The sequence below is a fragment of the Aspergillus costaricaensis genome (genome assembly GCF_003184835.1).
Source record: "Aspergillus costaricaensis CBS 115574 unplaced genomic scaffold BO79scaffold_4, whole genome shotgun sequence".
Lineage (NCBI taxonomy): Eukaryota > Fungi > Ascomycota > Eurotiomycetes > Eurotiales > Aspergillaceae > Aspergillus > Aspergillus costaricensis.
In genome coordinates, this window is record NW_020291804.1 from 40,510 (window position 1) to 68,061 (window position 27,552).

The 27,552-nt window shown below is 49.7% G+C and overlaps 12 protein-coding genes across 12 annotated transcripts; 5 read left to right on the forward strand and 7 right to left on the reverse strand.

The window, feature by feature from the left end:
• Positions 1 to 572: 572 nt before the first annotated feature.
• Positions 573 to 2,155, reverse strand: BO79DRAFT_166065 (prolyl hydroxylase family protein). The gene is made up of 2 exons (XM_025679292.1): positions 1,840 to 2,155; positions 573 to 1,785 (listed from the first exon to the last, which is right to left on the reverse strand). The coding sequence occupies exons 1-2, from the start codon at positions 2,123 to 2,125 to the stop codon at positions 614 to 616; spliced, it is 1,458 nt and encodes a 485-aa protein (XP_025543364.1). The 5' UTR covers positions 2,126 to 2,155; the 3' UTR covers positions 573 to 613.
• Positions 2,156 to 2,380: 225 nt separating this feature from the next.
• On the reverse strand, positions 2,381 to 3,666 carry BO79DRAFT_207035 (60S ribosomal protein uL24). Its single transcript, XM_025682097.1, has 4 exons — positions 3,576 to 3,666; positions 3,384 to 3,496; positions 3,105 to 3,137; positions 2,381 to 3,047 (listed from the first exon to the last, which is right to left on the reverse strand). The coding sequence occupies exons 1-4, from the start codon at positions 3,592 to 3,594 to the stop codon at positions 2,808 to 2,810; spliced, it is 405 nt and encodes a 134-aa protein (XP_025543365.1). The 5' UTR covers positions 3,595 to 3,666; the 3' UTR covers positions 2,381 to 2,807.
• A 1,084-nt stretch (positions 3,667 to 4,750) lies between these two features.
• On the reverse strand, positions 4,751 to 6,784 carry BO79DRAFT_274849 (MFS transporter; the record flags this gene model as incomplete). Its single annotated transcript, XM_025687631.1, has 2 exons — positions 4,751 to 4,822; positions 5,045 to 6,784. The coding sequence occupies 2 exons, from the start codon at positions 6,782 to 6,784 to the stop codon at positions 4,751 to 4,753; spliced, it is 1,812 nt and encodes a 603-aa protein (XP_025543366.1).
• Positions 6,785 to 8,204: 1,420 nt separating this feature from the next.
• BO79DRAFT_274856 (C6 transcription factor) lies at positions 8,205 to 9,893 on the forward strand (the record flags this gene model as incomplete). Its single annotated transcript, XM_025687632.1, has 2 exons — positions 8,205 to 8,571; positions 8,629 to 9,893. The coding sequence occupies 2 exons, from the start codon at positions 8,205 to 8,207 to the stop codon at positions 9,891 to 9,893; spliced, it is 1,632 nt and encodes a 543-aa protein (XP_025543367.1).
• Positions 9,894 to 10,322: 429 nt separating this feature from the next.
• On the forward strand, positions 10,323 to 12,705 carry BO79DRAFT_53805 (Zn(II)2Cys6 transcription factor). Its single transcript, XM_025689392.1, has 5 exons — positions 10,323 to 10,574; positions 10,623 to 11,288; positions 11,342 to 11,557; positions 11,616 to 11,908; positions 11,964 to 12,705. Exons 1-5 carry the CDS (start codon positions 10,414 to 10,416, stop codon positions 12,566 to 12,568), a joined length of 1,941 nt encoding a protein of 646 aa, XP_025543368.1. The 5' UTR covers positions 10,323 to 10,413; the 3' UTR covers positions 12,569 to 12,705.
• A 137-nt stretch (positions 12,706 to 12,842) lies between these two features.
• On the reverse strand, positions 12,843 to 13,952 carry BO79DRAFT_187827 (uncharacterized protein; the record flags this gene model as incomplete). The annotated part of the gene is made up of 1 exon (XM_025680560.1): positions 12,843 to 13,952. One exon carries the CDS (start codon positions 13,950 to 13,952, stop codon positions 12,843 to 12,845), a length of 1,110 nt encoding a protein of 369 aa, XP_025543369.1.
• Positions 13,953 to 14,658: 706 nt separating this feature from the next.
• Positions 14,659 to 16,210, reverse strand: BO79DRAFT_187830 (acid protease; the record flags this gene model as incomplete). Its single annotated transcript, XM_025680561.1, has 3 exons — positions 15,997 to 16,210; positions 15,629 to 15,935; positions 14,659 to 15,575 (listed from the first exon to the last, which is right to left on the reverse strand). Exons 1-3 carry the CDS (start codon positions 16,171 to 16,173, stop codon positions 14,659 to 14,661), a joined length of 1,401 nt encoding a protein of 466 aa, XP_025543370.1. The 5' UTR covers positions 16,174 to 16,210.
• Positions 16,211 to 16,912: 702 nt separating this feature from the next.
• Positions 16,913 to 19,423, forward strand: BO79DRAFT_235161 (HET domain-containing protein; the record flags this gene model as incomplete). The annotated part of the gene is made up of 2 exons (XM_025684452.1): positions 16,913 to 17,003; positions 17,197 to 19,423. 2 exons carry the CDS (start codon positions 16,913 to 16,915, stop codon positions 19,344 to 19,346), a joined length of 2,241 nt encoding a protein of 746 aa, XP_025543371.1. The 3' UTR covers positions 19,347 to 19,423.
• A 271-nt stretch (positions 19,424 to 19,694) lies between these two features.
• BO79DRAFT_138447 (uncharacterized protein) lies at positions 19,695 to 20,753 on the reverse strand (the record flags this gene model as incomplete). The annotated part of the gene is made up of 1 exon (XM_025678160.1): positions 19,695 to 20,753. The coding sequence occupies one exon, from the start codon at positions 20,751 to 20,753 to the stop codon at positions 19,695 to 19,697; it is 1,059 nt and encodes a 352-aa protein (XP_025543372.1).
• A 994-nt stretch (positions 20,754 to 21,747) lies between these two features.
• BO79DRAFT_166084 (uncharacterized protein) lies at positions 21,748 to 22,858 on the forward strand (the record flags this gene model as incomplete). The annotated part of the gene is made up of 3 exons (XM_025679293.1): positions 21,748 to 21,815; positions 21,999 to 22,097; positions 22,153 to 22,858. The coding sequence occupies 3 exons, from the start codon at positions 21,748 to 21,750 to the stop codon at positions 22,739 to 22,741; spliced, it is 756 nt and encodes a 251-aa protein (XP_025543373.1). The 3' UTR covers positions 22,742 to 22,858.
• A 110-nt stretch (positions 22,859 to 22,968) lies between these two features.
• Positions 22,969 to 25,010, reverse strand: BO79DRAFT_284804 (Zn(II)2Cys6 transcription factor). The gene is made up of 4 exons (XM_025688288.1): positions 24,850 to 25,010; positions 24,168 to 24,707; positions 23,970 to 24,113; positions 22,969 to 23,877 (listed from the first exon to the last, which is right to left on the reverse strand). The coding sequence occupies exons 1-4, from the start codon at positions 24,907 to 24,909 to the stop codon at positions 22,975 to 22,977; spliced, it is 1,647 nt and encodes a 548-aa protein (XP_025543374.1). The 5' UTR covers positions 24,910 to 25,010; the 3' UTR covers positions 22,969 to 22,974.
• A 183-nt stretch (positions 25,011 to 25,193) lies between these two features.
• BO79DRAFT_251044 (phosphotransferase enzyme family protein) lies at positions 25,194 to 27,159 on the forward strand (the record flags this gene model as incomplete). Its single annotated transcript, XM_025685846.1, has 6 exons — positions 25,194 to 25,350; positions 25,399 to 25,450; positions 25,497 to 25,603; positions 25,660 to 25,793; positions 25,858 to 26,266; positions 26,339 to 27,159. The coding sequence occupies 6 exons, from the start codon at positions 25,194 to 25,196 to the stop codon at positions 27,157 to 27,159; spliced, it is 1,680 nt and encodes a 559-aa protein (XP_025543375.1).
• Positions 27,160 to 27,552: the final 393 nt, after the last annotated feature.

Below are 27,552 nucleotides of genomic sequence, written 5' to 3' on the forward strand. Positions count from 1 at the left end.
GAATGGTGCATTCCAACCCTCTTCGTACTCGAACGCCAGAACCTTTAAGATGTTGTGGCACGTGATCATTCATATATACGAGGACAACGACCTTACGTCAGCCACGATAGGGTTCTAGTTCATCAACGACTTGTTAGGTCGATAGTTTTATGTTGTGTTTGTATAGCATTTGTCTTCATAGTGGACTCAATTTGAGGGTTACTAAAGCGTATGCTTTGCTATAGCAGTACGTGAAAGGGCATTAGATTTCGCACTATTCATTAGCAGTTGGTCCGAGAGACTCGGCTTCAATCACTGGTGTATAATATTGAGATACGGTGAATATATATAGCACGTGCAGCAGGATGAACATGACACTACTGATGAATTGGTAGCACGACAAAGTTCGGAGCGAGGTAAACTTATAGAGTACAAGCTCTTTTGTTCTAATAACGAGTGTAGCATTACAAAGAAGATCTGTTGTGTCAATTTCTCCAGCATAGTAAATACACAGTACGAACACCCTCCACGTCATACATTGAACAGATATAGCTGGAACATAAATAAAAAATCACATTCCAATCTGGTATCTACTAATCTGTCTGTATATATGCATATATACTGGTATCTATTTTTACTCCTCGCTAGGCTTAACATCATACTCCACATCCGTCCGAATGATATACTTCGCTCCCTTCCGTACCCCTGTTCCCTCATGCAACAAAGCCCCGTTCGCCTCTCCGTGAGGGAAAATGGCAACGGCTCCCATGACAGGACGCACGGGGTATGCATTTAGTGTCCCTTCCCTCGCGGCCGGCATGAAGAAAGTCGTCTCACCGCCCTCGAACTCATCATTGAGATAGAGGAGGAAGGTATACATGGAGCTCTGCTTCTTGTCCTCCGGCGAGGCATCGTACACATATGTATCATCGGGAAGGATACCCGACGGCGGCCAAGCGCCGTCAATGTGGCACCGATACTCGGCACCAGGGACGTATCGGTATACCCGGAAACGACGGTTGATACCGCGAACGAGACGACCGTTGATAGATTGCGGGACGTACTTGGATATACGTGCCCAGAGCATGTCATGGAATGTGGTGTCGATCACCCAGTAGAAGTTGTGGGCGAGGATGCTCATGTCGCCGTCTTCGCGCATGGGGACGTCGGGCAGGAAGTTAACGGATTCGCCGGCGGCGATAATGGCTTTGCATTCTGACGGGGTGAGGACATTCATAGCCAGTCCGAGGCCTGGGACTGCGGGGTGGGGGTGGTATGTGATCGATGGGCTAACGGGGTCCAGCGGGACGGCGTTGGGACGTGTAGTATAGAGGATAGCGGGGTGATGGTTCGGAGGTTTGCGGAGGGGGCCAGGCGTCGTTTCGATAATACGAATGGCAGCGGGGTTTTTCGGAGCTTCGTTCAGGATCGATTTATCGAGGACGGAGGCATATACTTGGAGGGGTGTGGTATTGGGACGGAGGTCCCAGATGGACTGGAAGGCGATGGGATCCGTAGAGTCAACTGCATTCGACCTGAGGTCGATGGGAGTGCTGACACGTAGGATGGCATCCAGAACGCCGAGTAGTTCCAGGTCCTGAGGCGTGCGCTCGAGGGTAGCCTTCTCGCGGGCTTCGGGTTGGGTGGAGAGGCCGCTGACGACGTCGAGATCTCGTACCCAGCGACACAAGGCTCCGATCTTGGGCTGCTCACCCCGGATTCTCATCTCGGCAAGCAGGATCTTTGCTTCCAGGTATCGTTTGTCGGCCAGGGCGCCGGTAATTCGTGCGGTCAGGTTCGCGCCCTCTACCGAACGATTAATTGCCACTATTGATTAGAGACAGTGTAACAGTAGCATACCGGCATTGTTAACGCCCGTAGTACAGGCCTGGCGGAACTCGTAGACCGCCACCCGGAGATCCTTGCATGCTTTCGACTTGGTCAGACTGGGGTACTGGGTCAAGGTCGCGAGCGTCTCAACGGTGATTTCGAGGTCCTCGTCGGGGACGACGGTGCTGAGGTTTTTCGGCTCTCGACTGGCGCCATCGGGAGGGGGAGTGAGGACCGTCGATGCAGCCTTGGGGACCTTTTGCGGGAGATCGGCTTGGGCGTTGCGCTTGCGCTTGGCGGCTTTTGACTTGGCCATCGTTATCGGTGATGCTGATGGCCAGCTGGGGGGACAATGGCTGCTGATAACTGACGGATAACCGGTGGGGATGCGGATTTCCCACAACTATTTTTGCGGCAAGTCGAGAACCCCGATTATTAAGCCTGGCCGACCCGCCGTGGATTCTGGCACTGGCACTGGCACTACTAGGGAATGACATGCAGGAAGTGGACAATCCAGCAAGAATTACAGTTATATCCAAGGGGTCTGAAGATGGCCAGAAGGGATAGGCTACTGTGAAAGAACAAGGGGCGGCACCGCTCTACAATCACGAGTGCAATGGTTTCAAAACTGGGGTTGATTCACAATGCCGGGAAGTGCTGCCTGGCGAAAGGTCTGGACGACACCTTCTATCCCAATGTCTATTCCTGAGATAGAGAAAGCACCGTGCTCTGCTGCTCCGTCCGGAGATATAAGGTAGTCCCCGGAAACGGTCGCAGCAGCCAGTCCACCGGATAGAACACGCAAAGTCTCTGGGGGTGCCGAATTGAAGTAGGTAGAGGAAATTGAATTTTTCGTTTTTCATTCATCAGAATACATCATGTTTTATAGATATATCCCGACTGTAGGCAAGATCCCATATTGTTCGCGTCTTCCGGAACTCCCGCGTTATCACTGCCATTTGCCAGATATGAACTAAACCTCACAAAAATCCCCCGATTTAAGCGGACTTGGCCTTGGCGGCCTCACGACCCTTGCCAACACGCTCAAGGATGGCCTCACGGTCCTTGTCGAGGTGGAGCTTCTTGATGACGACCTTGGAGGGGTGGAGGGGGATGGGGACGCTCTGGCCGTTGCTCTTGTCGCGGCTGATGCGCTCGACGTGGATGGCCCACTTCAGGCGGTAGACGCTGGTGACCTTGCCCTCACGGCCCTTGTTGCTGCCACGGACGACCATGACCTTATTCTCAGTTTAGCGAGTGGATTAGATGTCGGGTTAGAATCAGCCTTGGCTCACCTCGTCGTCCTTGCGGATGGGCATGGAGCGGACCTATCAAACGACTTGCGTTAGAACCATATTCTCCCAGCGTTGTTTCGTCATGCCTGATGTCTCGGATTGGATGCTTGTCGATTGGATCTGGTTTTTGTATCTTCCTGCCAAATCCCCAACTCGCTGGCCTGATCCAACCTGTCCCCGACCGGAAAGAAAGAAACCATGCCAAATCCATCTCCGCACACACACAAAATCCCAGGGGCTGCAAAAAAACAGGAATCACATCGGTCTGATCGAACGTACATTGTACTTGGCGCGGAGCTCGCTCGAGAGAGGAGCAGAGAGGATAACGCGGCGCTCGCTGGAGGGGGCGTTGAAGTGGGCGGCGCGCGACTTGCGGCGAGAAGAGGCGAGACCTGAAATCATCACGAAGTTCAAATTAGTATGGATTGGATTGGCGAGATCGAGAAAAATCGACAGAACAGGACGACGCACTGGAGTTCCTGACAGCCATTGTGAATATGCCACCTAAAGGTCGTGGGAGAACTCGGACGGGTGTCGTGAGGGTCGTCGGAAAGGTCGTCAGGAAGAGTCTTACTGCTTTGCTGGATCTGTTTCGTTTGTGGCCGAAAATTCGGGCTGTGCGTCACATGACCCCCCGCTTCGCCTAGCGGCCAGGTCCAGCGTTGTGATTGGCTAGCGTGGGTTTCCGCCCGCAGCCATTCTCGATGCTGACTGGAGCCCGGCTCGATTGCTCCTTAATTCAGAGGGTACATTACTAGGAGTATTGATTATTGTAGGTGGTAGGAGGAGATACTAATTGATGGAACGGCTAAGAATAGTTACCATGTATACTGCACTCTACATAGATTATGATGTCTAGAATTTCTAGTGGAGTATCGTCTTTTTAGCTAATTATATGACCTTGGAAATATTTCTAATAAATTGTTGTATGCTTTGTATCCATTCTTTGAACTTATGCAGGGGCATTTAAAGGCGCTCCCCGCGGGAGGAACTGGTTATACTCCCTACCCGATTAGGACAGGTAATAGGGCTGCCCCGGAGTTGATATACCACCTTGGTCTGTTCTTCTCCAGAAAAGACATGATTTAGTGGTGAAAGTTATCCAAGTTATTTCACTTCGAAATATGTAGTAAGTTTGCTTATTCTCAAGATAAAAGCCCAAATCTTCATTCATCATGCTGGTTGATATCCTGATCGCGAGGCTCCTGACCGTGGAACTATATATAATGGGTCCTAGTATACAAACTGACTCTAATCACCCACTTCTGATCATCCATCAATCGGTTCATCACCATTGATATTCACGTTCCGGATTTAGCGACACTAGCACTGCTACCCTTCACTCTCCTACTGAAAATCCTTAATTGGTTTGTTGAATCCCCATGAGAAGGCATATCGAATCCCTCATGATCACCTCACACGAGGCTACGATAAGATACGACGAGATGGTTGAACACGTGACACCGCGCTCCATTATCTCATATCATAATGCTCACAATACCTATACTCAAGTAAATTTAGATAATCTGTGCGATAAGACATCGTCATCGATACTTTCCATATCAACAACTCCATGTCAGTCGGCTTTATATGCACCTCCTAAAGCGGTTAGTGGCATTTGTTATCGGCCTGCGCCTTATCTACCCCTAGATTACCCGAGCAATATGAGAACGGTTGCCACCACTATCACCATTAAGCAGACATATTGTCTCGCGGAACTGAAGAGCAAAACAGTATATTATTATCATTATTAGTTACTATTTTTATATACCACCATAACAAGAAAACCACCAAAGCAAATCCGAACACCCATGATCAAGAGAAGAAATCGATCGGTCGAAGTCTAACCAACCACCATTCTACTTCGCCGTAAATCTACTCCTCGCCCTCAGCGTCGCCCCAAACCGATACAGCGCAAACATGCCCGCAATACAACCCACCGTCAATCCCGCTAGCAGACTAATTCCAGGACCAACCCCCAGATTGACATACAGGGGACGCGCAAACAGCACCGCACCACAAGCCAGCGCACTGCGCATGAGGTCATTCCCTGCAAACAGACTCGCTGCGTACTGTGGGTACGTCATAGGGATGTAGATGAAGATGCACTGAATCACCACGTAGATGCCGATCGTGTAGATCAGGATACCGATTACTGAGACGATCCAGTGCACTGAGGCGCGGGAAGTCCATCCGAAGAGGAATAATCCGATCGGAGGCAGAAAGCAGGCGAAGAGGGCGGGGATGAGGCGTCGTTCTGGGGATTGGAGACCCTGGGTTCGGATCTCGGGCTCGAAGATCTTGTTCAGGTAGATGAAGTAGGCGGGGACGGCGATGGCGAGGGCCACTGCAATGCTAAGGAAGACGAGGCCCATCTGGCCGAGGTTGAAGTGGTACATCTCAATGTAGACGATGGGGAAGACTTCGAAGAACGAGTAGTAGATGCCGTAGATGAGACTGGTGTAGATGTTGACGAAAAAGATTGCGGGATCGAGAACCACGATTTGCAGGGGCCGGTAGAGTGCTTCCATGGCCACTGCGGTGAAGGTGAGCTTCTTCTGGTTGATTTCCGACTGGGAGAGAAGTTTGTCGTTGCCGGTCAGTCGGCGAAGGCGTCGCGCGCGCTGGAGGAGGATGGCGTCGGGGAAGGTCTCGGGGAGGAAGAAGAACATCACCACTAGGATTGGTGAAGACATCCAGACCGTCTCCCATAGTGACCAGCGCCAGCCCTCGACGGGGACACTGAAGCCGGAGATGACGGGTCCCAGGGCAGGGCCCAGAGTGGCAAAGGCAGCCCATGCGGAGAGACCGTATGGTAGCTTTAGGAGACTGAATACATCGCCGATACTGGCACCACCGGTCGCAAGGCATGGGCTGCCGAAGAAACCTTGAAGAAATCGGAGCACGAGGAGACCTCCGAATGTGTTGACCACCGCAGCACCAATGCTGAAAAGGATGAAGAGGAGGAAGGTGATGATGTATGGAGGGTTGCGTCCGACACTGGGGATCTCGCTAAGCGGGGAGAAGATCATCGGGCCGATGCCGTACCCAAGAACGTACAAAGCCAGGCCTAACGATGCGGCTGTCGAGGAAACTCCGAAACGTTCTTGGATTTGAGTCGCGCTAGGAGTGTAAATGGACGAGCCCATGTAGACGACCAATGTGTAGAGATAGATCTGAGAGACGACAACGAGCTTTTTGGTAGTGGTCCAGTTCTGGGGATTCTCAGGATCGCGCGTGGTATACCAATCGACCAGGATTGTACCATCAGCAGTTTTGGTGGGTGCGATAGGTCGGCTAGGAGCTTTCTGCAGTGCTTCTGTTTGTGTGGCAGCCGTATAGATACGTGCCAAGTCCGTTTGGGTCTGGACCTTTTCCACGTCCGCCATAGAAGGCACACGGGTCAGATCAGTTGTGTCCAGCGTTTCTCCGTCTGGAGTCTCGGATCGAGAGGGTTTCTCTGTTGTATCTTCGCGTTGTTCATCCTCCGCGTCGGATTCGGGCTTCGGAGACGGCTCGCCATCCCCTTCATGAGCGAACAGTGTCGGGGAGGCGGCTCTGTCGGCGTAGCAATGAGGGCATTGGAAGTCCGGACGTTCCTCAGGGTGCAGTAGAACTTTATTCCTGGTTATCCAGCGCAGCAGTTGGCCAGCTGTACTATTGCGGATGAGGCCTTCCATTGGTCAGAAGACTGTGTGCTTTCCTTTCTACTGAGTAGATGAGAAATAGAGGAGCTTGACTGATGCGAGAATGCATTATTCCATGAGCGCCATCTTCGTGGATTTATACCTATCGTGAAGCTATGCTGGTATACTTCTTCGGATTATTCAGCTCTCAAACAAAGGCACCTTTTTGCTTCCATGGATGAAGGAAGCGGCCATTATTCAGCCACCAGGTGTCGTGCTGCATTGGAGGTGGTTGCGATAAGATGTCGATGATTACTGATCGGAAACGAAGCCACGCCATCATCGACAGCTCTAGATACGAGAAGATGCAACATGAGCTGGACTCGTGTTTTCCATCGCATTCGGTTGGCTGGCTTGGTAAGCGTATCTTAGAGTTTTAGCAGCCCATGGAAAATCACGTCAGCCCTAGTAGCGTGGGAAAAAAGCATTGGCAATCTGACTTAGATTTCAACCGTGCACCAAGCGCAGAAAATGATCTGTGCAGTTTTCGGGCATTAATAATGACCTGTCAGTTTTAGATTTCGCAAGATTACCGCGAGGAAAGCTCGGGGATCTGCCATGTCAACACGCATACTCGGGTGGAGAGCCTCCCATCTCCACTGACTGGACTACTCAAAAAACTTATCTCTTCGGAATGATCCCCACACAGCGCATGGGAATTTGAGGCTCATCTCCTACAGCAGTAGTGAGCAAGATTGATTTGACGTGTCGCGGCTACACAGGCTAGATGATTACCGCTTATCAGCCTCATCCTTTCTATCCCGAAGGTAATTCCGACATCAAAGGCCCGAGAAAAACATCAAATCGATTGCCCTCTGTCAAGCATCTTACGGAATTGCTTCTCTCGAGAATCTCATGATGAAGGTGACAATTTCTGTAAACTGGTGGACCGGACATGGTCAAATCCTCTTGTGACGGTCGCTGTGGCTAAAAAGTGGCCAGATGGATGTTTATAACCAGAAAAGAGAACTTATATGAAACTGAATTCAAACCGGGCAATTCACTGCCAATATCATTCTGATTAAATCGACTTCGTCGGACACAATCGGCGGGCCATCCATCCGTGTCAGCCTGAGGCAAGATGATTAATGTCGCTGCTGGCCAATCAGAGCCATGGAATGTTGCCGAACCGCCGATCCACTCGGGGTGATTTTACCCGCGGATTAGATTGAGCTTCACCGTGACTTGTATAAGCCCGAGTTGAGTGAGCATTGCTCCCTTAATCATCACCATCATCAATAATCTGTATGTATCGGAGACTTTTCTGCACTCCTCATATTATGCGTGATGTACAGAATATGGCCGAAGGTATTTATTACCTTGCGACCACTGCCCGCCATCATGTTAGGCTCAAGCAAATTCATTCCATCTTCTGCCTCGTTGCAACCTGGATTCCAAGCACCCGTGTAACACTATGGCAACTTTGCGTCAGTATACCAGCCTCCGAGACACCGTGAGGGCGGACATAGCCAGGTTCCACCCCTGCTCCGACAGCTCCTCGGGCATATCGACCCCGGAAGAGAAGGCATCTGCCCTTATCCCTGGGGTGCAAATCTCTCGTCCAGACGAACAAGATGGTTCTGTTACCTTTCTGGTTGGCTGGAAAGACGGTGACCTTCACAATCCTCAGAACTGGAGCCGCCCCAAGAAATGGTTTTGCACGGTAGCAACCTGTCTAATCGCCTTGGCCATCACCATCCCCGGTACCATAGACGCCCCAGTCTCCGATGCCTTTAATGAACACTATGGCGTGGGTGCAATTGCGGGGTCCATGACCACTGGTAAGTTGACATTACGAACGCTAAAGAATGCCAAACTGATTGGGTTTCCCTGAGCAGGTATGTATCTAATTGGTGTGGGCTTTGGCTCGCTGTTTGTCGGTCCTATTTCGGAAACCTTTGGCCGCAATTTTGTCTACTTCACCAATTTGGCTATTTTTATGCTCTTCGTCATGGGAAAGGCACTAGCTCCTAACTATGGAGCTGCCATTGTCTTTCGTTTCTTAACCGGTTTCTTTGGTGCCGCTCCGATGACCGTTGCGGGTGGCACGGTGGGTGATCTGTGGAACCCTCTCGAGCTCACGTTTAGCCTACCGTTTGTAACTTTGGCGTCGTACTCTGGGCCTATCCTTGGTCCTATAATTGGCGCTTACATTCCAGGATCCACATTCAAATGGGTCGACTGGATCTCCCTCATCATCGCCGGAGCAGTCTTCATATTTGTGGCCATATTTCAGCCGGAAACCTACGGCCCGTTGCTACTGCAATGGAGAGCCAAACATCTTCGAGATCAGACAGGAGATTCTCGCTACCAGGTCGATGAGTATGCATCTGCTAGCTCTCTTGGTCGTCGTCTTCTTGTCAATGTCTACCGTCCTTTTCAGATGACCTATACTGAGCCGATCATCCTGGTTTTCTCCTTCTACCTGGTCCTCTTATACATTGTATTGTTCACCTTTCTGAATGGATTTCCCTTCATCTTCACCAACACTTACGGCATCTCCACCTCTCTCACCTACGTCATCTTCGTGTCCATGCTTGCGGGAGACGCCGTTGCCCTCGTGCTCATACCGATCCTCTATCGTTGGACCAAGCAGGCGGCGGCTAAGGCTGCGGCCGAAGGAAAAGCCCTACAGGCGGAGGTATCACTCTATTGGGCAATGGTTGGGGGCTCGATTTTGATGCCAATCTCCTTGTTCTGGATGGGATGGACCTGCCATGTAAGTCGTCACTGGCTCGTTCTGCGAAACCCCAACATTACTGACAGAAGGACACAGCCCGGTGTCAGCATCTGGTCACCAATCATCAGCACGTTCGTTTTCGGCTACTCTCTCGTCACCATCTTCACGGCGACATACCTCTACATCTGTTTCGTGTACACGACCTATGCCGGTTCCGCCCTCGCCTTCGTGTCGTTCAGCCGCTATGTTATCTCGGGCGCATTACTGCCCGCATCTGTGCCGATGTACCAACATATGACTCCGCACTGGGTGCTCACCATGGTGGGTATCTTGGCTACCATAATGGCTCCTGTGCCATTCTTACTCTACCGCTATGGTCACCGAATTCGGGCCATGAGTAAGCACGTTCAGAATAAGGCTTGAGCTACTGGCGCTGTGCCATTACACAGATGACCAGCATCTAGAGAGAGGTGCCGTTAGACATAGAGTATATGGTATACTGTATAGATTCTTTCTTAATGAGGTTTTCTAATTTTTTGTGGATCTGGAGCCTAACTAGAGCAGATATGTGACTAATCCTAGATTTGGAGGTTATGCGATTGTTTGTAATGATAATGACGGTTCAAGACGCTTTTCCATCCCTCTAAGAACTTGGGATCACAATACAACACAGACTAGTCACTACTTCGCAGCCTTGGACTACTTCAGAGCCCGCTTATCTGTCTCATATTGCAGATAGATGCCTGATATTAAAGGCGCTAGCGTCATCCACTAGCGCCTGGGCACGCCGCCCTCCTTCGCGCTTTCTCACTCTCTCACTCAATTATTCAATCTCACTGACTTTCCTAATGTCTCCCATTCACTTGCTTCGGTACCCTACGTGATTGCAGACTCTTTTGCGCCGTGAGAAGCAACGCTTTTTGGAGCGCGTTGCAGCCGGTCAATGGCCTCGACTGACCGCAGTACAGCTGCGGAGTCGAGCGACGCCTGGGATAATTCCCCGCAGCACGACACCTATGCCGCTCCTTACGGTCGCTCCTGCGTAGACTGCTCACAGGCCAAGTGCAAGTGCATCTACTCCAAAGCCAGCGGGAAATGTCAGAGGTGCGTATGTTGCTTACCTGTTTAGTTGCCATCGTAACAGATTCATAGATGCCAACGCCTGGACAAGGAATGCCGCCAGCCTGCTACTACCCGTCGCTCGACCAAACGAAGATCAGCCGTATCTAAGAATATATCGAAGACGAACCGGCTGGAGAATAAGATAGAGGATTTGGTTGCGCTGCTCCGAGCTGGCGTACACCCCGGAAATGCTTCTACAACTTTACTCAGAGAGCTGGCGCAATTACCCGAAAACCAGAAGTCCGCCAGCAGTAATGCTGCGTCGCCACCAGGCCGATCTGACATCTCCATGAGCAGCTCGGGGCTCAACTCAATTGATACACGTCGCACAAATGACACAGAGTCGACGCCAGAAGCTAGCCTGTCGGACGGCGGAGGCTCGTTATCCACCGGCGCATCGGCCGAGCATGCCATGGAGCCGACAGGCATCCAGGCAGAGGAATATTTTACTATATTCCTCACTAAGATGCTACCGTACTTTCCCTGCCTGTATGTCCCGTCAGGCACGACTGCAGAGAAACTTCGTCGTGATAAACCATTTACATGGCTTTGTATCATGGCTATCGCGTCCAAAAGCAGCGCACAACGTCGCATTCTCTTTGATCGCATCAAACACATCGTAGCGCAGAGATTGGTGCATGAATATTCATGCCGAGAACTTGATATGCTACAAGGGCTTTTGTTATATCTTGGATGGTATGTAGTCAGTCATCACGGACACTGCCTGTCGGCTGACATGCGGTGTCAAGGTCCAATCAGCAAGTCTACAACAAAGCCAACATCTATGTATTTGCACAGTTAGCGACGGGGATTGTATACGAAATGGGTCTCTTCAATCCAGAGGCGAAGGGGAAGCACATGCTGCTGTGCGTTCATCCAGAGCCACACGAAAACCGTACAGCACCCCCGCGCCAGGTTATGGAGGAGCGCAGGGCTGTTCTGGGGTGCTTTCTACTGACATCGACGTAATGACTCCCCATGATTCCGTCTAATCACAATAAATGATGTACTAACCTCATTCAGTATCGCGACCTTCCTTCAGCAGAGTGACTCTTTGCGTTGGACACGTCACTTGGAGGACTGTCTTCGCCTTCTTGAAGAGCAGCAAGAGTGTGCCAATGATGGTATTCTTGTGCAGCAAGTTCGACTTCAATTAGCCACGGACGGACTAAGTCTGGGTAGCAGGTATGGAGGTTCATTAGGCGTTGAGTCGATGCGACCGTCGCCTTCCGTTTATCTCCGTCCAATGCAGACGCAGCTGCAGTCACGCCTCCAGGAAATTATGAGCAGACATGGCTGTCACTCCAAAGGATATAGTTAGTCCTCAAGGTTCCACACACTACATACGGTTTCCATGCTCATATTGACTAGAAATCGTTCTTTTACATCATTACAATACGTCGTTGAGCCTTTACGAGTCTGCACTCCCGAAGGGTGCTATTTCATCAACTGTTAATGTGACGTACGAGCACCTCGACTACCTGTACGGTTGCCTCGACGCCACAAAGTCATGGTTCGACGTCTTTTTGAGCATACCGCCTGGAGAATATATTGGTTTCCCATTCGCCGTATTTGCTCAAATGGTCCAAAACCTGGCAACTCTTTTCCAGCTCTCAACTCTGGAGAGTCCGCTTTGGGATACGGCCAATGTTCGACGAACGGCCGATATCTTGAGGATTTTGGACACCATCGTTAGTCACATGAGTCTAGTTTCGACCATAAATGGATTGGATGGAGGTACTGAGGCGGATATCTTCTCCATAATAGCTCAGACATATCATGCTGTCCGCGTGGGGTGGGAAACGAGGCTAAATACTGATCCTATAGGGTCATCTGTGGTCTATCCAGTCCCACCAATCATTGATCAGAATCTTCCCAACATCCCGCCTATGCCGTCGGATGCTTTGCCACTGATGGGAGATAATGACTGGTTAACAGATATGCTGAACACCATGAACCAGACCGAAAATGGATGATCGCATGCCGAAAGTACATGCGCTACAGCGCTGTCTACACTAATGTTACGGCCTACCGCGATGCACGAGTGTCAGAGGTCTCTGATTTATTACCGCCAGAAGGCCGGAACGCGCCAAAAATGAAGATCGTACAATTGTTAAGATTCCCGACGATTGCACGATCCTCATGGTTCGTTGGTTTAACCGTTTTACCTATATCACCTATGTACAACAAGATTGTACGGGACAACACGGATGACAACCCATATGCACTCGCTAAGCAACCAAAGTCACCCTAACCAGCCATTGTCTTCTCCGCACGGCTTCTGCTCACGTTCAGCCTTCTCCGCAATGCTTCCTCAAAGGCGAGACTGATAGACAGTTCCCGGTCATCTTGAGAGTCATCATCATGATGGCGACAGTAAATGCTAGCAAACATCCCCACCAATGTTTGTACTCTATCCAATTCATTCATCACAACCTGGACCACCATTATTCTAGAATGAATTTTGCTCAATTCAAATCCATCAATTTTAAGAGGAGCAAACTCTAGGAATGAGGTGCCCATCTGAGAACTCAAGGTTCCACAGTCTGAAATGATCTTTTCGTACCAACTGAGAATCTTGATAATCGCTTGGGCCACCAACGCGGAGAAATAGGGTGGAGTTATCACGGGGCAATCGCATTCAAGCATCAATGTAAGCTTGTCCATTGCATCGTTATTGAGCCGCAAGACTGTACCAATGTTTACACACTCAGACATGTCCACATCCGGGACAGAATAGTCAAGCGGAAGGTGGAGTTCTTTGAGTGTGTCCAGCATTAAGCTGGTGCAGGATTGATTGTACGCGAAGGAGTTGCTGGGGCTAGGGGAGAATGCGCGGGAGGAACGTAGCAAAGGCGAGACCGGAGTAGTCGACGAAGCCATCTGATAAACTGGCTGTGCAGTTGCCAATGTAAAAGTTAACTGAGGCGTGGTGATGTCAAATGGAAGGTTAAGCTCGTGGTCCAAGAACTGCCAGTCCTCCAGATGTTGACTGTCAGGAGAAATGAGAGTTGACGTAGACGTGACTGTAGTCCCCGAAGAACAGTCGAAATACATGTCTGGTGTCGGTTCAGGATCGTAGAGCGTAGAGAATATGTTCAGGTCTAGACCTGTCGAGCAGGGGAGAGAGATACTAGGCGAGCGATGAGAGAGTCGTGGTCGTCCTTTTGGTCGAGCGAGCCCGTAAGTGCACGCTTGATTCCTCAAGACGCAACGCTCACATCGAGGATGTTGCTTTCCACAGCGCAACTTGGACTTGGCACAAGCGTCGCAGCTGTTACGGGTCTTTCGACTGCTTGTAGTGTTGGAGTTGTCGTCAGACAGACTGGGAGTTGTGGATGGAGGTGAGAGGTTAAGCATCTTGATTTATTCACTTGAATGTTAAAGTGCTATCACTTTCACCTTACTGCCAGACTGTACCCCTAGCAGGGTACTTATATCGATTCCATCTTGCCAACGGCGCACTGAATCTACGAATTCCGTGCATAAAATGAAGCGGACTTGATATCTACGTGGGCGCAAACCCGATGATAGCATGATACAATGTCTAAAAAGCGCGCCCTCAGGGGAAGAAAGTCAATGATTGGTCTTATTCTAATGTTGACAAACCCGCCAAGAACCAAACCCGGGCGGGGGTTCTCCTACAATTGAGGCTACTGTGGATGTCCGGAATCCCCCGGAATCCCGATTGAATCCCGGCGGTCAGTGGGTTTTGGCATGGTTGACCGCTTTGTCAGGTGATTTGGAGGACTATATGTTCACGTGATTGTATACAATATTGATGTCGTTATAGAAATGATAGCTTTAGCGATCATCAGTACTATACACTACGATTCAAGTGTGGAGTGCTTTAGAGACATGAAGGGGTAGATGCTTAATGCTGTCCAGTTAATAATTTCACGAAGATCCCTCAAAGCAGTACATCAATTGCTTATATGCTAAACATGTGTATACAGAACCCAATAATCTACATACTCTAATCATTCACTTCGACCAAGTACTTAGTACAATCAAACCAAGAAAAGAAATATTTGAAATATAAAACCCTCTCATCACGGCGTGATATCTAGACAGCTTGCAAAACAGCCATCCCCAACACCCCCGGCACCAACAAAGCCCTCCCCATCTCTGATAGACCCGTCGGCACCACACCTCCACCACTCGACGTCGCCGTCGTAAACGTCAACGTGGCAGCAGCCGTACCAGTCGAAGCTGCAGGAGTATACGCCGTAATACTAGCCGGCCAATCCCCGACAGCACTCGGCAACGCCGTTCCAGTGCCAATTTCCACAACCTCATCTTCACCCTCGTCCTGATCATCATCATTCTTCAGCGTCGCCACCCCAACAAACTGATTATTATAATCCACGGCGACATACATCCTTCTCACAAAGGGAACACCCAGCTCCGCATGGGTCTTGTAATCCGACTCCTGGGCCTGGATACCGAACTTGCACAGTCCGTCACGTGTCCACGGGACGAATAGCTCATCCCAGCCTACAGAGAAGGTCATGTTTCCAATGACTAGGGAGAAAGTATGGAATTCGCTTTCCTGGCGGGAGCAGGGAAGGACGCCGTAGAATCTTGAACTGGAAACTACGCCGTCGGTGGTTATGTTTAGGTCGTTGTAGAGGGATTGGACGGTTGAGTTGGGGAGGTAGGTGATTAGTTCGTCGGTTCTGAGCATTAAGGGGGTGGAGGAGGGAATGGGGTAGGTTGAATTGTCGTTGGTGTTGGTGGTTAGTTGGAGGGAGTCTGCTTCGAGAGTGACGAAGGGGTTGTTGGTAATGGTGTGGTCGGCAAATGAGAAGGCTTGCAGGGGCCCGTTGAATTTGGAGGTGTTGATGCCTCCGAAGATAATGCTGGGGGTGGTGGTGTTGCCGTTGTCGCCGATTAGGCTGAAGGAGGGGGAGGTGGTCAGGCCGCGGTCAACGAGGATGTAGGGGAAGCTGGTGTTGACGGAGGAGAGGCCGAGGGAGCTGTCTACTTGAGTGTTGGTTGATGGGCTATGAGTGGCGAAGAGGGGAGGAACTGACAGGAAATGTAGGACAGGAGGTACATGTCCAGTGGGACCTGGTCGGCTGCGTGTTCTCCAAGCGTTATGGTATCGGAGTAGGTGTAGTCGACGCCTGCATCGTGTTTCTGTGTGTAGGTGAGGTGCTGGTAGGTGGATGAATCGGTAGGTTTGTAGAAGCCGAATTCCGAGCAGAGTTCATCGTCGGAACAGGTGTAGTTCTCATCGAGGGTGTATGCGGGCTCGACCCTTGAGCGCGTAAGATCAAGTAGGAAACTTAGTGACTGCGGAGGTGTTCCGATCGAGGCATTCATCCAGTAGCTGTCGCCCTGTTGATTGTTAGGGTTGTCGAGTTGGTGATATGTACGGAGAGTGAAATGGCAGACTGACATATATCACCAGGGGAGCTTCTACTGTCTTAGAACTGTCTCGCTTGACCACATTAACATCCTCAAGGTTGTCAAAAGGAGATGGAACCACGGATGAATCATCTCGCTGGCTCGATAGGGCATAGCTGGAGGTTGACAATGCCAGGGCGATGACAAGGTGCGATGTTAGAGATGACATTTTGAAACAGCAAGACCAGGCACATCTACTTTTCGACAGGTATCTGAGAGCAGAAAGTTGACTAAAGTTCCTCATAGACGCAGGGTCTTGCTTTTATCAAGTGATGATAGAAATCGCATTTACGCCCAAATCAGGGAACCACGGGGCACTCTCCGCCACCCGCTTGGCAGCCCCAAGGCCAAGGCCCGAAGGACGTGAAAGACGAATAACGAGCACCATATTCAGGCACGCAAAGGAACTATATTTCAGGGGTCCAAGCCATGCGAATCACAAGTGGGGTAGGATTAACCTTTACTGGTAGAGGTTAGGGCTGCCGAGAGTCCGGCGAATCCCAAGTTTGAGTGTAGGGAATCCGATTGGACGGAGAATTTAGCCAGAGTCTCAGGTTACATTGGCGCTCGTATTTATTCATGTTGTTTTGGTTTATGCTGCACAGCTAGGTATAAGTGCTGGGTCTGTATTCCTTGGCTGTTTGATTATCTTGTTGGGTTTCTTGTGATTGAATCATGCGGAAAAGCCTCATCCGTCCAAGGCTGACACTAACTGAGTATGGAACAATTCAACCCAACTGGGTTAGATCACCATAGCCGAGATCACATGATATAAGCGTCTCTCAGGCACCATCTGTCAGGCATCATCTTCATCTTTGCTTTTGCTGCAATGGGGCGAGGGCCTCCTTCACCGCAGACTATAACAAGCCTGGATTTCAATGATATGGTTCTTATGGTGATAGGTCATGATGAATCCCGGAGACGACCTGTTCACCTCGTCCCGGCTGACTAAGACCCTCATCGCTTTGCTGACCTTGACTAAGAAGAGGATGAGGCTGAGTAGAGTGGCTTGTCTTGTGTTTATCGCTTAACGCCCGACTGACCTGATGTGAAACCTTCTGTTGGAGCGGGGCAGCGGGCACTGATGCTGTCAATCATTTTTCAGTAGGTGCTAATCCTAATCCTAATCCTACCCTAGGTGCCCCAAGTTCAGCTGCAATGCCGAATATGTCTTCCAACTCCTCCAATCCAGATGCAGACCCAAACCAGACTTGTCCACACGTGGTTCTGCGGAAAAGGGCGGATTACATTGGAATCGAGAATACCCCCATTGCCATCTTTCTGATAAATGCATCTATCTGTTTGGACTGTAATCTGGTGTTGCAAGTCATTGAAGCTGTCAAACCGGGCTGGGTAAAAAAGAACGCGTATCTCGGTCTAGTTGACTACCAGCGGGCGAAATCAGAGGACGACTGGTTTACTATAGTACCTCAATTTACCCTGCATCTGCAGCAGCCCGAGGGAACGGAAGACGTTGACTTGGACCAACCTACGACCTTCCACTTTCTCAAACGTGCTGCCACTGCACGTTACGAAGCGCAATTTTTTGATTTTCATTTCGGCAAGAGCCCCGAATATACGGGGAAATTTCTCGCTCAATCTCTTGAAGTGACGCATGATTCAGGCTCACCAGCAGCTTTCGAACGAGCTCGTCACTGGCTGTCATACTGTGACGAGCATGACGGAGCTTGTAAGCCTCCGAACCCTGATTACAAACCGCGGCGTCTTGTCAATGTCGGCTCGTCGGATGGCACACGCGAGCCATTCCTATTTGAACCTTTCGAGCCGGTACGCTACGCATGCCTTAGCTACTGCTGGGGAAAGGATCTTGACCAAGTCCTGACCACGACAACCCATAACCTGGAATCGCACTACCAAGCTATCGAACTCACCACATTACCACTCGCCCTTCAAGATGCCATCACTGTCTGCCGAAACCTCGAGATACCTAATCTCTGGGTCGACTCTTTGTGCATCGTCCAAGATGATCGGATTGCTTGGTTACACGATGCATCAGCAATGCACGATATCTATCTCAACTCGTACTTAACCATCTCGGTCATGGAACCCAACTCATGCAAATTGGGATTCCTCGGCAAACAGCGCTTCGGTGCCCCTACCTGGCAACAACTCCTTTGCACTACCCGCCCCGACACCGCCCCTCCTTTGGACCTGCTAATACGCCCCGGGAAGTTCTACCCTAGATCATATCGAGACCGATCATCTCTCGACACAAGAGGATGGTGTCTACAAGAATCCGTCCTACCCAACCGCAGACTCTGCTACGATGGCAACGAAATGATCTGGGAGTGTCTTTGTCGCCAGCTCTGTGAATGCGGACACGCAGTGGCACCCCAAGTACCACGACACACGACTCTCGATTACGGCAAGCTCGGGGCTTCTATCAAAACCGAAATCCTGAAGACGAAAGTCCAATCCGAGAGACAAGGATATCCGGAGTGGCATCGGTCTTCCCTGGGCTCACGGTTATGGCTTGAGCCTCACCAGGCACCATACCAGAGATGGAGAGATCTTGTCTCGGATTATTCCCACAGGTCACTCACTAAGAAGCATGACCGGTTACGAGCTATTTCTGGACTGGCGAAAATGGTGGGGAATCATATGCGGCAAGGGTCCGAAGCAGCGGTTGAGTATCTGGCTGGTCTTTGGAAGAAAGAGCTTCCGTTTGATCTGTCGTGGGAGGTTGAGCCCCCTAATGAAGGTGCGGAGATACCGGAAAGCGGGACCGTGAACGCGAATGAAGCTGCATACTATATTCCGACCTGGTCGTGGGCATCTGTTGGAAGACCTGTCACCCATCGATTTGACCTTCCCTTGGAAATATGGAAATATGAGCCCTTGGCCATTGATCAGTGCATCGTCGAGCGAGTCCACTGTCAGCATGAGCTACTGGAGGACCCTATGAGTGCTGTTACAGACGGTTCTATTGTTTTGACGAGCGCCTTTGCGCCAGTAAAACTGATACACCTTGAGGAACCACCAGAGAAGCAGAAAGGGCAAGTCATTTATGAAGACGAAGTCCGACATTATACCTTCGTGCAGTGCTCGGATGGACACAAGGTAAGTGTGACCCTCGATAAGCCGGAGGTGCACAACCCAGACGAATCATATTACTGCCTCCGGCTATTTTCTTGGGTTTCTGAGCGGAATCAGAGGATGGGCCCGGAAACATGGTTCCTCATATTAGTGCCATCGACGCGCAAACCAGGCGCTTTTGAGAGAAGGGGTGTTGGTCTGTGGGATAGGTTGCTTGCAGGGACGGATAGCAGGTCGTGTCCTATCTTTGAGGGGGGTGAAACTGCTACGGTGGAGATTGTCTAGATGAGATTGATGCTTTGTTGGGCTTGGGTGGAGCTATGGCAGGTCTATAACAGATAATCTACGTTAGTTTGGCTTTGGGTTGTAGTAGTCGGCTGATCTATATGGTGGGCTCATACTGGCTAGATTAGGATTGACAGTAGATGAATGAGAATACGAGAATGCTATAGCCTAGTGTGGCTGTGGCGGGAAATCTACAGGATCCATGTTGCATAATATCTCATGGCAATTGGACATCACATGAATAATCGTCATAACTATGACTGCATCTCACTCATCCCCCACACCCATCACTTCATCGCACACCCCTCAAGCCTATACCAACTCCCCATTTCATCCATCACAACTAAATCAAGGCTCCAGAAGAGTCAACTTCTCGGGCTGCTGCAACAACAACAACGGCCCAGCAAGCACACTGTCCTCCGTCGGCGCCCCAGCCTTATCAGCCACAGCGAGAGCAATAATACCCGCCCCCTTATCAAACTCCCCGGGAATAACCGTCTCATTAGTTTTGATATCAAACGGCACGCTAATATTCAGCACCCCGTGAAAGAACACCGCATAGTAATCCCCTCCCTCCGTAAACCCGGGATCACTACTAAACTCCAACTGAATCTTCGACCCAGGATGCCCAGTAGTAGTATTCGCCACAAACCCAATCCCCGGCAAGTTCTGATTCGGGTACGGATACTCCGGGTTCTCAGAAGGACAACTCCCCGAGACGACGAAGGAATTCGTCAACGCCAGGATCTGGTTCGCGTACGGATACACCGTATCTGCGGGTCCAGCGAAGGGACTCACATCCCAGACATCAATGAGGGACCAGACGTTGTGACGGGTCTCGACCTCGGCAACGGCGACAAGTGCGGAGCTGGTATCGGTTGTGTTGGATTCGCGGACGAGGCCGGTCAGGAAGGCCATGCTGTTAACTTCGATATAGACTTGAAGGGCGAGGAAGGTTTCTGGGTCGTTGTCGAAGCCGAAGCTGTAGTTGCAAGGGCCTGGCTTCAGGGATGTAGAGGAGATTTCGTCTTGGAAGATGCGGATGTGGCCGGCTTCGTTGTCGCGGATTTCGGCGATGCGGTCGTAGGTGCTGTTTGGGTAGCCGAGGTCGCTGAAGGAGGAGGGGGTGAAGGATTCGACTCCTTGTTGGTAGAATGAGTAGATGATCCATTCGGCGCTGAGGAGGTTTTGGAAGAGGAGGTCGTCGGGACCCGCGGGGCCGGAGGCTGTTGCTGGGATGACTCGGGTGTAGTTGGCTGGGATGGGGGTGGGCTTGCCGGTGTATGTTGCGAAGAGGGGGGATTCGCCGGGGATGGGGTTGGAGTCGAGCTTGGGGGATCTGGCCTTGGGGAGGGCTAGAGATAGCCCTATGAGGGAGGCTAGGGAGAGGATTTTGTGGGATAGCATCTTGATGTGAAGCTGAAGCTATCGCGTCTTCTTGGTCTTCTCAGCTGAGCCTCTAAACAAGATTTGAATAATTCAGATGGGCAGTATAGAATTCAATTGAATGCTTGAGATGAGCAGTGATATTTATATGGTCTCTGCCCAACTCCTTGATCTTATACAACATCAATTCGGACAAGTACTGACATCAGACGCATTGACAGCACTGAGCTGCGCCTCTCTGAGCCTCTGTGCCCAAACCATGATTCTCTGGCAGTGCATGTAACAGGATAAATGTGTTGCACGTAACTGTATCCCGATGCAGTCATATTTCCATGTCCGTCAGTTAGAAAGTTGACCAATCGTAACAGCATCTTATATGCGGATGAGGCTAGCCCTAATCTGGAAAGTGATTCGTAGGCACGAATAAGATTTCCCGATGCGGTAACGCGGGGTAGCCGGCAGCTCAAAAAGTCAAAGAAAACGAAGCCTTGCAACGTGAACTCAGCCCCACGTCATTAGGCATCGCCCATAATGTTTAAAAAAGGGCTGCGCTCAGACAAGCATTTTGGTACGTAGCTTGGCATTAGTCGAGAATGGAGTTTTAACGTATCAAACGGAAAATTCCTCCGATCCGATGCTGCTGCCTTGTTCTTGTAGGCCACGTCTCAGCCACCGAACGAGGATACTTGCCAAAAGGGGTGATGTGTTTCGTACGGACATACGAGACTTCAAAGGATTTTGTGGAAGAAAAGGCTTGCATGGTAGACTTTTATGGATGGCTTGTCTATAAAAGTCGCATCCGGCCATGCTGGAGCTCGGAGCTATGCTGATACAGATTTTGAACCATTCAAGTTACTCGGAAGATAAAGAAAGTGCAAATTGTTGTGTCATTCTGTCCGCGTACTAGTTGGATCAATACCAAAAATGACTGTCGTCACAGAAAAAGGAGTTGCGATTGCCGAGTTAATCGTCTATATACCCATATCCTTGGTTACTCTCTTCGTCGTCCTCCTCCATGGCTTTCACAGACAGCTCGGGTGGATCTACCTCTTCATATTCAGCGGAATTAGAATCGCAGGTGCTGTGATGGAGATCCTCAGTGATTTGCATCCAGACAACACCTCAGATGTGGAGTGGGCTATCATATTGCAGTCAGTGGGGCTCTCTCCACTGCTGCTGTCTAGTCTTGGCTTATTGAAGAGAGTGTATGTTATCTCCTAAACAACCTTGTTGATTTGACCCCATCAAGAAACTCACAATTGATAGTTTCGATGAGATTTGCGACCATAGGCCATCAGCCCAAGGCTCCCAAGCCACTTCACTATTGCAGAGATTGAGTTCCTTCAGCATTGTCGCAACGAAGATGTAAGAATCAATACTTAATCCGGGGAAGTTTTGACGCTGACACAATTGAATTTAGTCTAGGAATCTATAACAAGAAAGCAACCGCTATCTCTGGTCGCAGTAAAGTCGTTGAGTTACTCCATATCCCAGCCCTTATTGCCTTGATTCTTTCAATCATTGGCGGAATCAACCAATACTCGTCGAATACATCCGAACATTCTGAAGGACAAAACGAAACCAGAGCTGGAATTATACTGTTCCTCGCAATATACGTCGTTCTTTGCATCCTGTGGTCGACAACGGTCAGGGACCTCCCTCGGATGGCACCAAGCCAAAAGCGTATCGTCGGCGTGGCCCTGTTAGCGTTGCCATTGATAGCTTGTCGTCTGCTGTACAGTCTTATCACCGATTTCAGCCATGACCGTCAATTTTCCTTGGTCGATGGAAATGTGACTATCCGGCTTTGCATGACCACCATCGAGGAATTCCTTGTGGTTCTGATGTACACCGTGCTGGGCGTGTTTACTCCTCGTTCTGAAGTGGCAGTGAACAGGACAGATTCAATGTCTCAGAAACAGCCATACCAGTCCGGGAATACGCAGTTCCATACTTCGCCTCTTGATCCTCGCAATTCTCGTAGCCTTGGCGGGTACGAGCCAGTTTAGCCGAATGCAACAGCTCCCGGTAGTCGCGTCTACCATTTGGCGAGAAATTAGACAAACAAAAGTCTGGAAGTTGAGAGTTTGATAATAAAGTTGGCTTTTTGCCGTCTTTCATTTAAACGCATTTGTTGTTTGAGAAGTCGAAAAGTCGAAAACCTTCGTCATGCCTGAATCATACTAAATTAGTGTAGAGAAGCGGAAGGCGTTGTCATCTGTCTGTAGAGCTCCGGCTTCGTTCAACACTGCCCCCTCTCGATGTCTCGTTCCGATGGAGAATGCTCCGGAGATAGCCAGGCCCGCGTACTCTCGCCCTCTCGTACCAGTTGTGCCATTGCTAATGCCTGGTTGATTCCCATAGAACGGCCAATTCTGCTTAAACAATCTATGATCCAAGCTCGAAGTTCCTTGGACGCATAACCAGAATCCGCAGCAATCAACAAAGGCCACATTAAGGCGAAACCCCCGGCCGCTGGAACCACCAATGGAGACCCAGAGGACAAGCGAGGCGACTTAGATGCATGATGCATATCTATGTCTGACGAGCTCTGAAGGGTTAAATGACTGGAGGTTTTGTCGACATGGTTGTCGTCCACAACCGATCCGAGATGAAATGGCACACTTGCGCAAATATCCTCAACTAATTGACGGGATATTTCCTGGCATTGCCGCAATACATGATGATGTGCTTCTTTTGTGTTGCCGAGCAAAGGAGTCTTCATGGCTCTGATTGCTTCAACGATCAATTCCAGGAGTACCAGCCTGGCAGATCGATAGTTGTTCCAGAAGCTACTCACGGTAATATCTCGGTAAGTGTGATATTGGGCTCCCCAAACAGTGTTATCCATATGCACTCTGTGAGCTAGGGCAACGTTGACAGTCCTGTAGCCCATTGAAGCAGGTATATCGGACATTATCGATTGGAGCTGTGCGTCTAATTCTAAGGCACAACGCACTATCTTCGAAGGGCAGCTTATTGTACCCTCCTTTATATCTGCACAGAGATCCCCGAGAGGAATGGTCACGCCACTAAGTCGATCGATAATTGCATCATCTTTATTCGGTCGGTATTTTGCTGCTTCTTGGCTGAGATTACGAATCACTGCCGATGTATGCTTTTGTCGGTACACATGACTGAGCACCTAATTAGATCCTGATTAGTATCTTCTCGGAATAGTTTTATAGTTTTCTCAGTGAAAGAGATCTAACTGAGGATCCGAGTAGGTTAACTCACTATCTGGGTACGTAACTGACTGAATAGCGCCAATCCTTCCGGTCGAGATAATTGCTCTCGACCCCTGGTCTCAATCAAAATTGCCGCGCCATCTAAGTGCTTTATCCATCTTGTCATAAAGAGGTCATCGCCGCAGGTCAATACCTGGGAAAAATCTCGTTAATATAAGCCAGGTTGCTACTGAGGTGAGTCTCTCACTTCAAACATGCTCAATAGCACCACTGTTGCTAAAGTCTCATCCCTCGTACACAAATGCGGGTTACCGAGAGAGTTATTAGTTAGCGACAACGCGGACATATAATGTTTACGGGCTGTATACATCATCTGGGGAGACCTATGAATATTGGACAAGGCCGCCAGACCGGCAGCCGTAAGAGCATCGTCCACAGCGGAGCTCTCCAAATGATTCGTCAAAGTCGAAAGGTACGGCATATACGCCCCTCGATCGCCCTTGGCAATGTAATTCACAAAGAGATATCCCTTCGCCAGTTCTGCGGTTGAATGCGATAGGCTTGAGGAAGGTGAAGGCGAGTAAGTCAGCATTTCGTTGCTGTCACCCTTGACGGTCCGCTTTTGTCGCTTGCTAATTTCTTTGGATTCCTTTTCGGCTTTGAGTTGTGCCTTGCGAATAACATCACGACTCTGGTCACGAAAGGTATACTCCAGAGCAGATCGATACCCGGGACAGTCGACTTTGGCCCGAATGCACTGGGAGCATGCTGGTTTCCCCCAATCGCACTATCGGATGGCAGTTTTTGTTTAGCTTATTTCAACATCTAAACCATTCACTCTGCCCCTCTCCGCGTCTACCACCGTACATGACGGCTGATCACAAAGTTGGTAAAGTAGAATAAACCACAAATTAGAGACACGCCGGTACCTTTAGGCGCCGCGGGCGACAGCGTTCGCAGGCTAGACTTGGTTTCCCACTGTAAACCATCCTCGTAGGATGCTAAAATGAATGTCTGTGTGCCTGAAACTGTAGGAAATCACTGTGAGTTTATTACCACCCTTATGGGTCCTAGAAAGACTAAGACTTCCGACAAATGAATTGAGTTGTAGGATGAATTGAAGGAGAAGATAATATTGAGCTTGGCTGATGCCTAAGATGCGAGTCAAGCATTTCACGTGACAGAGCTTATCTCGTCTTAGTACCACGTGCCGGCAACCCAAAATAGTATCTAAGGCCGACATTATCCAGGGATAAGACCTTCACTTCAATCAATGGTGCACAATGTAGGCATGCAGCTCCCAAGACTATCATTCTTTCTCCTCACTAGTAGGGCTGTACCACGCCTTGTCAGACGCGATGTCACTACCCACACAACCCTATGCTCTGGAATCAAGCCAGTGCTAGTCAGGCTCCTGGAAGATGGCTCAGGTAACCGCTTTTTGGCTTCATAGTGCGACTAAAACTGATGAATCATAGAAGTGCGCATGAATAAAGGTGAGATGTTCAAATATCAACGATACAGATGGCTGTATGCACCTAAACATTTCGAGCTTGTTCAACTAATCTCATAACAGTACTAGAAGGAGAGATCCCCAACATCTGGCTGCACGGTACCGTGAATTCAACCTAGAGAACCTCCTTGAGACAGTCAATCTATCCACTGACCATAAGGGAGCGCGATGTAAATTCCTAGCTTCTGGAAAGATTGTAGTCTGTTCAGCTAACTATACCAAACAGGCGTGAAGGTGTCAAAATGTATGGAAGGACAGTACAACAAAGCCTTCGTATTGACGATGGATAATGGTGAACAACTTGTTGCTAGGTTGCCCAACCCTAACGCCGGCCCTGCTTTCTTTACTACGGCCTCGGAAGTAGCCACCCGAAATTTGTATGTAGGTTTCTTCATGCGATGTTGAAGATGCTGACAGATGCCAGGTCCGCGAGTTCTTGGGGATTCCGGTCCCGCGCATCTATGCCTGGTCTACAGACAGGTCGAACTTAGTCGGAGCTGAGTATATCATAGAGAAAAAGGCCACAGGATATTCGCTTGGGAGTATTTGGGGCCGAATGTCTAGGTCCTCGCAATTTGTGATTATTGACCAAGTTGTTGAAATAGAGAGGAAACTGGCATCTGTATCGTTCCCCATGCAAGGGTGCCTCTACTACACGTCCGACCTCAAATCGGAGGTCCCTGACGCTAAAGGCCTCGACATTATGCTTAGGAAACTGTCAGGTCTGAAGATAGAGGATTGCAAGCAGTTGTCCTGCTTCGCAATTGGACCATCTAATGACCGAAAATTGTGGAATGATGAAAGGCACTCGATGGAACTGAATAGAGGACCATGTAAGACATAAAGTCATATTCCAAAGAGGTAGAACATCTCTTTCGATATCAACTCTACTGACAACCGTCCAGGGACCAACCCTATCCATTACGTGACTGCCCTGGGAGTTAACGAACTGAATTGGGCAAGATGCCATGCAAAGCCAAGAATGAACTACTACCGGTCAACGGAGACTCCAGAAAATCCCAACGAGTACCTGGCTCTTCTCCAGCGTTATCTCGACATCGCCCCACACCTCTGTCCTGATTACGACAACATTAATACGCTGTCACATCCAGACCTCCACCTCGACAATATATTCATCGACCCTGAAACACACCAGATCACTTCCATCATAGACTGGCAACTCGCAGCCATAACGCCATCATTTTTACAACATCCTCACCCGCAAATGCTGGAACTCTCACTTAGCCCAGGCAGCGAAGAACAAAGAAGCAGGGAAAAGGAGCTACTCGAATACTACTACAAAGCAACAGAAAAAGTAAATCCATCCCTAGCTGAGGCATTCAATGACCCATACCTATCGACACGAGTCACCCCCATTAATCTGATATCTGGATGTTGGGAACGCGAGGACACTTTCTCACTGCGTGAGTCTTTGATCAAGGTTTCCGCATACTGGGACCAACTCCGGCAAGACGACACACCATTCCCGGTCGACTTTAATGTCGATAAGCTAGCTGAACATGAACGCGAAAGGGAATTATTTGGGGCGCTTTCAAACATCGTTCAGCAGTTAGAAGAAGAAGGACTTATTCCGATTGGAGGGATGGTTCGACCGGAGGAGTATGAACATGCCAAGATGGTGAGTGAGTACTTTAAGAGCGAGTTTATCAATCTAGCCGAGGATGATCAACAACGGGAACTGCATGGAAAGGTATGGCCTTATTAGGGTTGAGTTTGTGGGTGTATGATGGTGTTGTCATATTAGATGTTCAGAATCCGTTGGATATTATAAGTGCGGATTGGATCTGCTTCGTTTAGGCTGTGAAGGGCGTAATGGAGCATCATTGATTGGAGCATTTATTTTTCGGGCGACAATCTTATGATTTTGATAGAAACTGAGGGGCTAAAGAGAGAGAGATCGATATATGCATACTCTGTGAGCAAAAGAATCTAAAGGAAGTGACTACTGGAAATCACACTCTCCGGACCGAGACAACACTACTACGATTATCACAGAATATTCGATGGAATATCCCCTACAACCAGAGTCCAAGGGGATGTAGTATTGGGCTAGTCTGCGTTTCCGAGTATATCAGTGTTCAAGCAATCCAGCCGTCGT

Coding starts and splice junctions, on each gene's coding strand:
- BO79DRAFT_284804 (XM_025688288.1), bottom strand. CDS start 24,909: ATGGTTTACAGTGGGAAACCAAGTCTAGCCTGCGAACGCTGTCGCCCG. Junction 24,114..24,167: donor TGCTATTGAGCATGTTTGAA/GTGAGAGACTCA, acceptor GATTTTTCCCAG/GTATTGACCTGCGGCGATGA. Junction 23,878..23,969: donor GTCAGTTACGTACCCAGATA/GTGAGTTAACCT, acceptor GGATCTAATTAG/GTGCTCAGTCATGTGTACCG.
- BO79DRAFT_207035 (XM_025682097.1), bottom strand. Junction 3,138..3,383: donor AGCTCCGCGCCAAGTACAAT/GTACGTTCGATC, acceptor GTCGTTTGATAG/GTCCGCTCCATGCCCATCCG. Junction 3,048..3,104: donor CCATCCGCAAGGACGACGAG/GTGAGCCAAGGC, acceptor ACTGAGAATAAG/GTCATGGTCGTCCGTGGCAG.
- BO79DRAFT_166065 (XM_025679292.1), bottom strand. CDS start 2,125: ATGGCCAAGTCAAAAGCCGCCAAGCGCAAGCGCAACGCCCAAGCCGAT. Junction 1,786..1,839: donor TACGGGCGTTAACAATGCCG/GTATGCTACTGT, acceptor ATCGTTCGGTAG/AGGGCGCGAACCTGACCGCA.
- BO79DRAFT_53805 (XM_025689392.1), top strand. CDS start 10,414: ATGGCCTCGACTGACCGCAGTACAGCTGCGGAGTCGAGCGACGCCTGG. Junction 11,558..11,615: donor TGCTTTCTACTGACATCGAC/GTAATGACTCCC, acceptor AACCTCATTCAG/TATCGCGACCTTCCTTCAGC. Junction 11,909..11,963: donor CTGTCACTCCAAAGGATATA/GTTAGTCCTCAA, acceptor CATATTGACTAG/AAATCGTTCTTTTACATCAT.